The 12,375-nt window shown below is 36.6% G+C and overlaps 1 protein-coding gene across 4 annotated transcripts in view; it reads right to left on the bottom strand.

The window, feature by feature from the left end:
- Window positions 1-12,375, bottom strand: part of Gria4 (glutamate ionotropic receptor AMPA type subunit 4) — a 257,256-nt gene that overhangs the window by 3,721 nt on the left and 241,160 nt on the right. The window contains exons 15-16 of one of the 4 annotated variants that reach the window (XM_048343762.1): window positions 10,604-10,718; window positions 3,617-3,751 (exon numbers count right to left, since the gene is read on the bottom strand). In XM_048343762.1, the coding sequence (XP_048199719.1) occupies window positions 3,617-3,751; window positions 10,604-10,718 (250 nt within the window). Of the gene's footprint in view, window positions 1-3,616; window positions 3,752-5,860; window positions 5,976-9,932; window positions 10,719-12,375 lie in introns of those variants that run through there. The other 3 variants (XM_048343756.1, XR_007210532.1, XM_048343758.1) reach the window with 3 other exon arrangements.

Genomic DNA, 12,375 nt, shown 5'->3' with positions numbered 1-12,375 from the left:
ACATGAGTTTACAGACATGACTCAACAGTGCCATTAGTGGCAGATAGCTCACTCTAGGCCTAGTGTCAAACTCAGGCTCCTATTTTAACCATCGTTCTTTAAAGGGGTGTACCCAAACCAGGCACGTTTTGGTACCTACTTCAGGATCAAAAGGAGCTTCTCTTATTTAGGCCATGGAATTAATTAGGTCTCTGGATTCCTCATTAAATACCTATTCTCAGACTCAACAGGTAGCAAAAAATAACATTAGATAGAGGAGAAGCAAATTTAATTGTATAAATCTAATTACTGTTCATTCATTTCTTCTAAACTCTTTTTATTCTCTCTTCATTCTATGCTGACTCACAAGGAAAATAAAATAAAGGAGATATTCACTATGCTTCTTTCATGACTTAGAGCAACTCTCCTAAAACTCAGAGCTGTAATCCTGTCTACTCAAGATGCTGAGATCTGAGGATTGAGGTTCAAAGCCAGCCCAAGCAACTGTAGGACTCTTATCTGCAATTAACTAACCAAAAGCACTAGCTTTGAGCACAAAAGCTCAGGGACAGCACCCAGTCCCTGTGTTCAAGCCCCAGAATCAACACAAAGCAAAGCAAAACAAAATAAAAAACATTTCCAGAAGACTTTTGTCCTAAAGTCTATTTTACTCTATTTTCTTTCTTTATTGTGCTTGTTAAGAAAGGAAACGTTCCTAAAATTTGGAAAATTCCATTTACTTTCAAACTCTTTGATACATTCATGCAACTGAGTATGATAGTTAATAAATCTTGAATAAGTCGTGTGTGTGTGTGTGTGTGTGTGTGTGTGTGTGTGTGTGTGTTGATATTGGGGCTTGAACTCAGGGCATCATATTCTCTATTTTCTCTTCTGCATCTGTTCTATCACTTTTATTTCCTATACTTATGTCATCTAATTATTCCATAAATGCCATCTTTGTTCATCTTGATATGAACCCACTGAGGATCCTCAAGCTGGAAAACTTTCTTGTGAGTTTACGTAAGAGCTGAATCTGGTTGAGTGATTGTGGATTGTGGCTGCTTAGCTGGCAATTCTGTATTTGTTCTCTTTGTGGGACGATCACTTTGAATTAGATCTATTATCTAGTGAAGGTTTCAAATGGAGGGGGGGTAGAAGCCTTGGGAAATATTGTCCAAATTTTACCAATCATTTTATAATTTCATATTACCACATTTCCTTCTTTTTGGTCAATAGAATTTTTGAAGGGAAAAGTATTTATTTTAAATTGGTAATAAAATAAAAATTGCTTACTTTCAAGTGTTCTCTATAGGATGAGAGAATTTCATTTACTCTAGAAACTATTGACTTAAAAAGAAAGCCAGATATGAATGTTTTCTTTTCATTTGAAATATATTGCCTTAAAAGTTCAAATTTAGCTTGAAAGACAATTCCTAGGTCAATTTCAATGCCAGTTTCTTACTCAAAAATATTATTACACGTAAGTTACATGTTAATGCTGGTAACTTGGGAATTCATATCTGGTTTATTAAATTCTCAAAAATTCATAATAAACAGGCATCTTGAGTATTCCTTTCTATAATGTTTAATATTTTTTCTTCTTTCTATTTCTGTAGTGCATCTCGCTAATGATCGCCATAGCGAAGAAAACTCAGTTTTAAAGGAGTAAGAAAAAAGTTTAACACATTTAACAAATTCATGTAAAAATGCAGTAAAAATAGTGTGCTCTAAAAACTGGTCAGGTATTGTCTCAGTTTGTGAAAAATCTCTCCTTGATTCTTTAAACATCAAGATGAAAGCATTCAGGGCTGGGGATATGGCCTAGTGGCAAGAGTGCTTGCCTCTTATACATGAAGCCCTGGGTTCAATTCCCCTGCACCTCATATACAGAAAATGGCCAGAAGTGGTGCTGTGGCTCAAGTGGCAGAGCACTAGCCTTGAGCAAAAAGAAGCCAGAGACAGTGCTCAGGCCCTGAGGCCAAGCCTCAGGACTGGCAAAAAAAAAAAAAAAAAAAAAAAAAGATGAAAGCATTCTCCTAATGGCTAGCAGAGCTTTAAGTCATCTTGGTTTCTTGTCCTGTTAGAAGATATGCTTATCGTGTTTTGATCTGTAGGAATAGAGGGTACAGTTTCTATTTTTAAAAAAACAATATTGGGAAAGAACCACTTTGAGGTTGTTACTATTCACTTGTATTCAGTCATCAACTTCTATATAATGGATATAAGCAATTAGATTGTGGTGAACAGGTATGGCTTTGTTCTATTTAAAAGCTAGGAACAATGGTTATCTTTAATGATACTTCCATGGTTTCTGTATCAATAAATCACAAAATCAAGGGCATTTATCCAGCATTAGATCAGATGTACATCTTACTAAAATGCTATATATATATTTTTTTACTTTAAGGTACATCAAAAGCCCTGAATATCTCTTCAAGGTTCAAAAACATTTAGCATGTGATCAGAATTGAGCAGCCTATTCACTAAGCTATTACATGTAATTTTAGAAAATGGTTTTGAAGAGGCTTGATTTTAGAAGAAGAATAACAAATCCATTCAGGTTTTATTGGAAAACCACTTTTAAAAAAAATAATTACAGGAAAGATAAAGTGGGCATTTGGATTCTTTAAGAAACAATGGTCTCTATCTCCTGTATTTCATGGGATACATACAGTTTTTTTACTGTAACATTGTGAGAGGATCAGGTTTGGTGGAAAGCAATTTTGAGGAAAAAAAGAAAGTGTAGGATAGTTCACTACAATCTGTGTTTTATGTTTTACTTTATGTATCTTATGGAGCACATACATTAAGGACACCTATGCCTAAAATGTCGGTTGCCCTTAGTGACATAATGAACAGAAAAGTTGAATCTCATCTAATAGATATGTTTGTGGTAAAAATTCCAATAATCACCCCTCTCCTCCCTAAAGTTCTGGCTCAAAGGACTATTGTCAGATGACCCAACAGTGGGGATTCATTGCTCTAAAAATATAGACAGATGGCCAAAATAAAGCAAATTAGATGAGGAGGCAAGATTCAGTGGGATCATACTATGTGCTTTCGATCTTTTATGTATATTACTTTCTTTAGAAAAAATGTTATATTTAAAAAACAACAACAGACAACTCTCTAGGTTTTGATTCAGAACAGGTTTTCTTTTGTTAGTGTATATGCTAAATATGTGTTGTAGTAGAGATTTTGCCTGGTCTTAGTACTAGGAAGCCCAGATCCAATTTCCAATCTCTCCCAAATTTAAGGGAAGTCATGCTATTTGAATCATTTTACAGAGCAATTCTAGTTTTGCTTTTGTCTTTCTGACCTTTGCAATGCAGATATCTATTGGCAACACAAAGTTTCAAACAGTACTTCTGCAGCCAAAGAAAATGAACCACTTTGCACTCAGGTTTCCAAAAATAGAAAGCTCTAATTAGAAGCAAGCAAAATACCACCACTGGACAGACAGGCCACAACACTGCGTTCACAGGATGCATTCTCCACTCACTGTCGTAGGCCCTAAATCCTACCCCTAAATTTTAATACTTTCGGTTCCATATACGTTGTAACCTTCTCTATAGGTTGCTAAATTCTGGGTATTCTGCGAGGAAGTTGGGTTAAAAGTCTGTGCACTCTTTGCCACCTTCATTCTCTTCGCTTCGGCCCTGGACTTGTAACAGAACTCTATCAAAGCCACCAGCATAGCCAAGCCCAAGCCGCCAACCAGAATGTAGAAGACGCCTGCTACGTTGCTCAGGCTCAAGGCACTCGTCTTGTCCTACGGAGGAGAGAGACACTGGAGTTAACTGCAGAAATGTCACACGCAGTAGGTAAAAAGCACACATGAAATCCAAAGAGCCAATTAAAGTAAATGCTTAATTTAACCTGGAAGTATTTATAAAGATAAGTCACTGAGGTAGGTTTATGGGTTGAAGCATAAAGCTTATAGTTCTCAGAAGTGAAATGATAATTACCAATAAATTAAATGCAATTACATTTAATAAAATCAATAACATTTCATTGCTATTAAACAGGCTGTGAAAACCACTATACATAGCCATGTATAAGCATTTATATATTGACATAGGGTAGCAGAAATGGGCTTGTTATAGACTTTGAAAATGACATATTTAATATCCAGATATATGGGACAGGGGACCTCTTCTAGCATTAGGTCTTTTAAAACATAAATCTAGTGTTTAAGATTTCCCTTGAATACAGTGAACTCCCTACTTCCGACTTAGGATCTTTAAGCTAGTACTTTCATATTCCACTAATCATCCTTTTGCCAAATATAAAGTATAAATCTGTTCTTTCAGATATGACTACAGGGGAAATCTGATGAAAAATATCACTCTTGCATATTCTACACTATTTAGGAGTAATTATACATTACATGTAATGTATATATATAACAGGTAATTCTACTAGATAATTTTTAAAGATACATAAATTACTGTGGTTAATTGAGAAATTGAATATATAGGAACAAATTTATAATTATTTTTATAGATCTGAAAAATAGAATTCTACTCCTACTTAAAAATGCTTAATCAGCTAATGCTTTACGATATCTTATTCTTTCAAGATCTACATACAAATTATTTTACAGTAAATCTTTACTGGTCAATCACTCAAAATTTAGAATTTCTCAAAAATTATAAATTAGACTTACTATGTAACATAATTCCAAAACTATTTTGGCAGACAACCTGAAGAAGGCCATGTGGTCATCATTTTCTCCGCAGTATGTTTTGTGCAGAATGTGATTTTGATCTTAAGTCATTTTAATAGAAGAGTATTTAATTCAAAAGATACATTATACTGTCTACTAAGTCATGATATCAACTGGCCAGGCCACACATTTTAGGGTGGTTGTCTTTCAACTATAATCACTTATTAATGATTTTATAAATATCCCTTATGTTACATTAAGTTTTACCATTTCATTATCTGGATAAGCTTTTTTCATTCCACTTCGGCTCAAAGGTAGACAGAAGTAATTAAGCATAAGACCTTAACTTGATTTTGTCTCCTTTGTAAATTAATTGAATCTCTCCATTTAAGCCAGTAACCTGTTTAATGTCTATGAATAATCACTAGTTAGTTTTCTTCCTAGAAGAAAGTATGAAAAAAAAAAGGAAAGGAGAACTTCAAGAATCTTCAACTGGCTTTAAGACAATTAATTCTGTTCTATTAACAAGTGTAGATATTTGGATTGACTGAAAAACGTGTTATATTTTCTAATAGATTAAGAACAGAGCTGTTGTAGTCAACAGAGTTTGCCTTATGGATGTCTGCATTGTTCTAAAAAGAACTCATGACTGAAAGTTTGAAACTCAAGGAAAGTCTGTGTAAATATCACTGTAAAAATAAAGAAATTTCAAATGGGAAAATACAATTGGGAAGTTTTTCTGTTAGTCAGGCCAGGAGTATACCAAGGGCCCTGAACTACAGTGGAATGTGTGGTAAATGGTGACAAGACACTGAACTGTAATATTTAGCATCTTTTGTTTCTGGGTGACTACTCATCAATTGTTTTGAGAATATATTAGTTATTGAAGTATTAATAGTCTCTTTCTGAAACAAAACCTTAGCTGTAACAACAACAACAACAAAAAACCTGCTTTCATTAGTGGTACAGAATTTTGAGGATACTGGAAGAAATTTTACTTCAAGCATTTTTATTATAGTTAATTTTAGTTTATTTTAAAATCGTATTCTGGGGGAATAGGTTGCAATTCCCTAAAGAGACAGTGCCTGTGGTTGAAATCTATGGCAGTGTTTTCTAATGTAGGCAGTGGCTGGGAGTATAGAGAAACAGCGGTTCTTAAGGTTTTCATATACTTTGTGAACGCAAGAGGAGACCCGAACTTCAGCGACTGACCTTGCTTCCCGAGTCCTTGGGTCCACATTCACCTTTATCGTACCACCATTTGTTTTTCAGCTTGTCTAAGACGCCTGCCTCACTGAGTTTCAAAACGGCAAGGTTTACAGGAGTTCTTCACGTGGAAAATAACATAAATAACATTATATATGTTATTTTATGTTATTCAAGTCAAACTACATTAGAATCGCATGGCAAAGTGACAGAGCAGAGGCCACAGTGGGTACTATGTCTTATACTGTAGGCCCACGTTTAGCATCAGACATAAAACTGGGGCCTGCTCCATCGCTTTAGGTAACAGGCACATACTGCTGGGGAGAACTGATAAAGAAAATGTATGCAATTACTGTGAATCCAAAACTATTGGCTCAGATTAGGTTTTCTTTCAAATTCCCCCTCTCCCACAGAAATGTGGCACTCATTCAAAAGCCAGATGTTTCTTTTGGCCTTTCAAAATGACTTGAAGTGGGTGAGGGTTAACAGACTTAAACAGAAGCTACACAAGACCGACGTCAATTCATAGGTGAGTGCTTTATGACTCACTGGTATCGGAATTGTACTTCATGCTCTAAAAAGATGTCAGAAGTATCCACCAATAAACTGACTCCATAACCTTTGTCATCTAAGACCCAATTCACAGAATGGTGTGTGCAGTGTTTTGACTACAGCCACTTCATGCAGAGGAACTATAAGTCCATATTGATATTTTCCTTCTGAATTGCTGTATTTAACTCAATTTTCATCTATCTTTTCAGTTTACCATTAACATGCTCAAAGTACAAAGTCAAGTGACTATATTAACTCTCTAGTCTGAGGTAACCAAGATTTTTTTCCTGACCAGACAGACTCCTCTCAACTAGAATGTTCTTCTTCTTTTTTTTTTTTTTTAACTTTCCTACCATCTTTGATCCCTCTGGTATTAAATATCATACAGAGAGTCTTGAGGAGGAAGATGTCAGCCATCAACCAGTATCACTATTCAGAGTTATCTTTCATAAGTAATGCCAAGGCTAGAAGATGAATGACATAACTCCTGGCATCGTCTGCTCTTCTTGGGGCCAGTTGCTTTCTGTTTCATTTTGCTGGAGACTGGCAGCCTTCTTGCACTGACATTTTGTCTGACTGAATGGCTCAGTGTCTCAGTTCTAGGAGATATTGAGTGCATTTGGTGGGACACAACTGTGCCTTTACTTGGGTCACCAAGAGATGATTCCCACAAGCTTCCCAATGAGGTAAAGCATTGAAAATGATGGTCATAAGGAGAGCTAACATTTACTGTGTGCTTTCCATAGCAAGACACTGTGGAAAAGAGCTTTACTACTCTCACTCAAGCTTTTCAAATAAAGAAACCAAGGCAAAGAGCTTATTCAATTACACATACAGCTAGGTATCAACTACTGCTAAGGTTTATGATCATGTAGTTTCATAGCACAGACCATGTAAAACAAAACTGAGGACTTAAGACAAAGGGGTTTCAGGGCTAGTTGAGTTTTCTGGTTAATCAAGGTTTAATCGTCTATCACTCTGTTACCTTCATGTTTGAAATGACTACAAGAAAACCACACCTGTGGGTTTATTGGTGAATTATTAATACCAGGAAGCATAAGGTATTCCTCTCATTCACTTTGTAAAGCAGTAGGTACCAGAGTAGTGGTCTCAGAGTAGGTGATCTCTATATTGAAATTACTTTAAATCCAGAGGAAGCTTTTTCTTTGAATTAATATTCTAAGAGATTTTTTTTTTTGTATTGAGGTGTATGTGACCCAAACTGGGTCTTTAAAAACCCTGAGATCAACCAATCCTCTGGCCTCAGCCTCTGGTAGGTGAAACTAAATAAGAGTTTTTAGGTCTTTAATCTAGCTCACCAGTTCCTTTACACATAAATAAAAACAAAAAACTACACAGATAAATAGAATCACTTGAACTTGTACTGTGAGCATGTTAGTATGGTAAACTCAGACAATGGATGAAAATTAATAAACAGTAGTCTGAGGTAACCAAGGTATTTTTTCTGACCAGACAACTCCTCTGAACTAGAATGTTCTTTTTGTTTTATTGCTTTCCTACCATCTTTGACAAAGACCAGCTTTCGATAATCTCTGTCACACGAGGTATTCTTCTCCCCTATTCTCTTCTTTCTATTTCTGCTCCTTGTTTTTGACCCTTCCATAAGCTGTCTTTGTCCCTTCTGCTGTTTACTCCAGCAGCCTCTTCTCTGAGGACAAGTTTAGATTGGCAGTTTTGAATCGAAGGTTCTTATTATTAGCCAAACTTAATGTTCAGTGTGGAAAGATAGGATTGAACAAGAAATTCAGTACTGAGAGACTCACTGAGGGCCAGCTTTCTACTTTTCCTCTCTACCAGTTTGTGAATGCATTACCTTCTATACTCTGAATCCTGCGTTCCTTTTCACAGCTATCTTATGGGGATCCATTCATTTGTATGTATCAAACCAGAAATGGGTTGCCTTCTAAAAAATTCCAAGTCATGACCCAGAATTGTGTGATCTGATTTAATTTCTACATTGTCTCACAATTGTATCTACAAAATGATTTCCATGAATGTCCATATCCATGTGTATTTACATATATCTACAGTGAGATAAGGGGTAAAATAAATTAAAAAATTAATGCTTTAGCTGTTATTAGTTATATGGTGACGGATGGTTATGGACATTGACAAAATTCCCCACTAAAATCAAGATTTCAAAGCTCAGATAGTAGTATAATAGTCTGTGTATGGTGCTTACTTAGACTAAGCCATATCAGATTAATCGAAAGGGGAAAATACATTTTATATATTGTCATCTCTATTTTTAAGTTGGCTCATTGCCAGTTAATATAAGTCTATTACTTACAAGAATGAGTATGAAAGTTTTGTGACCACTAAAAGATAACTGGATAGTAATAGCAGTCACAATATTGAAGGAGTGAGCTTTCACGCACCCCCACTTCATTGCACCTTTTCCTGTGAGATTGTTATGATGAGAACCTGGCAGAGCTGGGAATGGTTGTCAGGTAGGTGGGGTGCTAATTATTGCATAGGATGTCAGGAAAGCTGCCACAGAGGCATAAGGAGTTCAACTGTGGGGTATATTCAGTCTATGTGCCTCGAGGGAAAAGACAGTGGCTAATTCTCTTTCTCCATAGGTCCTGATACATTACCCAGTCAGGGCCTAAGTTTAATAATTAGCGGCTGAACGGAAATGGGAGCTGTGTGGCAACAGTCTCCCACCATTTCCATCCTGTGAATGGCAGGTGAGTTACTGCCTCCTCCCGGGAACTTTTCTTCCCACATGTGAACAGGCTTCCATTATTTACCTTTCTTGGATAAAACTGGTAAGAAAATTAATGTTGTCTGTCTCAAAAATCCCATAAGCCAGGATTTTAGCAGACTTGTACTAAGTCTCTTTACTGTCATCATGCAACATTTGTCTCTCCTGAGTTGACTTTATACTCAAGGCCTCAGAGCCAGCTGTTTCACTCAGCTTAGTACATTTCCTCCTCTGTTTACCTCTGTACGGGGAAGACCAGCCAAACAGGAGGGGCGAGGCATGTTTCTAAGAACACCAGTCACCTGAAGAAAGTACAGGATGGAACTGGAAAGGCAACAGCTCTTTCCTGTTTACTCTGATGTAAGTTAGGTCTGGCCATTTAAAAGATTACCTTTGTATAAATTCAAGGCAGGGCATTAGTATGATGTATATTGCAACCACTTTATGTTCTTGTGATAAACATTATGACATACACAACCTACTAGGATGTTTAGAATGGCGTTGGGAGGAGTTAAAGGCAGGTATCCTGACTTTCCTTGTGAACAGAGTTAAGTCTCTCTGTGGATTATATCTGGGACCTTGTAGCTCAACAGGAACCTGAAGAAATCAGGTTTTTTTTGGGTGGGGGGAGGAGCTGGACACTTTTTCTTACATTTGAAAAATGTAAAATATACTCATTTTACATATCAATTGGTGGTAGTTTTCTCAGTCAGAAAGTTCTTATCTAGTAACTATTTTCTTTAAATCTAGAAACCCTGACCTATATAAAGAAGGATTCTGGGACACTAGTTTGTACATGTCAATTGTATACCTCTTTGAAATTTACTTAGAAAGGCAAACACATTTTGTGAAGTGAGAAATATGTCCAAAGTTAAGACAAAGGAGAGTTCTTGTTTCTTGCCTTTTGTTTTTGGTAGCTTGATCAGTTTTGTAATGATGCACGAATGGGAGGCAAAAACCTGCAATTTTATCTTGGAGCTGTTATTGGATTTAAATGGGAGTCCTCTGAATTTTATGTTTAAAAAAATAATCTTTTTTGGAAGGATCTTTAGACAGATCTAGATGGAGTCAGCTTATTGCTGTCACTACAGAAATATTTGGTAGAAGATCTGGCCAAGTAAAATAAGAAGAAAACAAGTTAGACTTACCCTGATGTTCCTCTCTTCACTAACTTGTTCTTTCTGAAACTTGTGTCCTTTTCTTTCTTTCTGAACCCTAGCAGTTCCAAGGATTGTTAGTGTCTGGTCCGCAGCCTCTTCAAACAGAACTTTTGAGAGGCTATTACTACCATACTGGTTAGTGTGCCGCCAAATCGATAGCAGTTGCAAATATTTTTGCCTTGACAGTAATTGCACACTTGTTTGGAAAGGGACGTGACTAGCAATCCCGCTGTTGTGCGTAGGCTGCCCAGCAGATGCACCGATTACTCGACATACTGTTTACCCGCTTTTGGTGACATTGAGGCTAACCTTGGAGTCACCTCCCCCGCTGCCACATTCTCCTTTGTCGTACCACCATTTGTTTTTCAATTTGTCCAAGAGGCCTTGTTCATTCAGTTTTAAAACTGCGAGGTTAACAGCATTTCTTGAAACGATAAAACATATTTTGTAAGAAACTGCACAGCTGTTAGGATGTTAGAAGGAATGAGGACTTAAAGCTTTTCACAAGCTTCTCCCAGACGCTAAATAAACCTCTCATTTTGCCATCCTGCAGCTCCATCTACCAGAGTCCAAAACCAAAGGCAATGGTAACTAATTTCAAACATATCCCACATGCAAGATTTGGGGCTGTCCATTGGAATATTTTGTTTATTGTGACAATAACTGACAGCAACCAGTTACATCAGTTTTTCTGTTTTGCAAAACAGTTAATAAACTCGAATTTACTAGTAATTATGTCTTGAATCCCTTTGCCTCAGCAAATATAAATGACCCAAAAGAGCCTGAAATGAAAATGTATTCCCTGATGTAAACCAAACAAGAAGCCAGCCATTTCTTTCCTGTACCGATTTCCTGACAATAAAGAGTGTGGTTTAATTGCTATTCCCCTTTATTATCTGTGTGGATTTAGTTGGTTTGAGTCTGTTGATCTTAGAATCTAAGATTTTTCTGGATGGATCATTTTCGTGGGCTGGAGGTTGTGGAAGGAACTTTCTGGTAGAAGTCTAGATACAGGAGCAGTTCTTAGGGCTAAGTTCTCTCATCTAAATTTTTGTGTTAATTTTTTAAAGCATGTGTGCTTTTTGGAAATCAGGATCACACAGCCAATTTGACTGCTTAAATTAAGTAATTAAACACCAGGAAGTTATGCTGCAGATGAGATTTTCTCTGTGTTTATCTCTATAGAAGAATGAGGCAGACTATTCTAATTATTCGCTAACAGATTTTAAAGTGTCATGGGCTTTTACCTCCTACGTATTTGGTTCCCTTATTATTTCCAAGTGACAGTTTATAAATACCCATTGGCTCTTTTGAGACAATTTTCCAGCAATTAATGAGATTTCTATTAAATCTAGGGAGCGGCTTGTGTACTGAAGGAATCTGGGAGTAGTCTGGGCTGTGCTTTCTGAGAAACACTGAATTTGGTGATTACTTAGTGATAGATGAATTGAAGAATAAAACAAAATAACAATATTAACAAATAACATGATTTTTTTTTTTTTGCCAGTCCTGGGACTTGGACTCGGGGCCTGGGCACTGTCCCTGGCTTCTTTTGCTCAAGGCTAACACTCTAGCTCTTGAGCCACAGTGCCACTTCTGGCTTTTTCTGTTTGTGTGGCTCTAAGGAATTGAACCCAGGGCTTCGTGCATGCTAGGCAAGCACTCTACCACTAAGCCACATTCCTAGCCCCCAAATAACATGATTTTAAAAGTAAAATATCCCTTAACTGGCTATTAAAATATGGACTATTTTTTTTTAAATCATCAAACAGCCTATTTAAGTGGTTTTTCATGGCTCCATTGTATGTGCTCTTCCCTGTGTGCTGGTCTTAGCCAGGCACAGAGTCAACACATCCCATAAGTAAGCCACACTCTCTGGAACCATTAATTCTTTTTAAGAGCTAGACTGCCATTTATAGAATGTTGATTCAAGATGGAGCTGGTCTTACCTTCCCACTGAAGTGCCACATTAGTGGCACAAAATCAATCATTTCTTCAGCTGAACAATAGCAAGTAATCAATCCACTAAAAGGGCCACATTAAAATGAAGGTATGAATAAATATTGAAGATAGATATCTAT

This window comes from Perognathus longimembris, chromosome 3, assembly GCF_023159225.1.
Source record: "Perognathus longimembris pacificus isolate PPM17 chromosome 3, ASM2315922v1, whole genome shotgun sequence".
In the NCBI taxonomy this organism is placed as follows: Eukaryota; Metazoa; Chordata; class Mammalia; order Rodentia; family Heteromyidae; genus Perognathus; species Perognathus longimembris.
The sequence above is the reverse complement of the archived record's forward strand: the minus strand, read 5'-3'. Positions and strand labels throughout refer to the sequence as shown.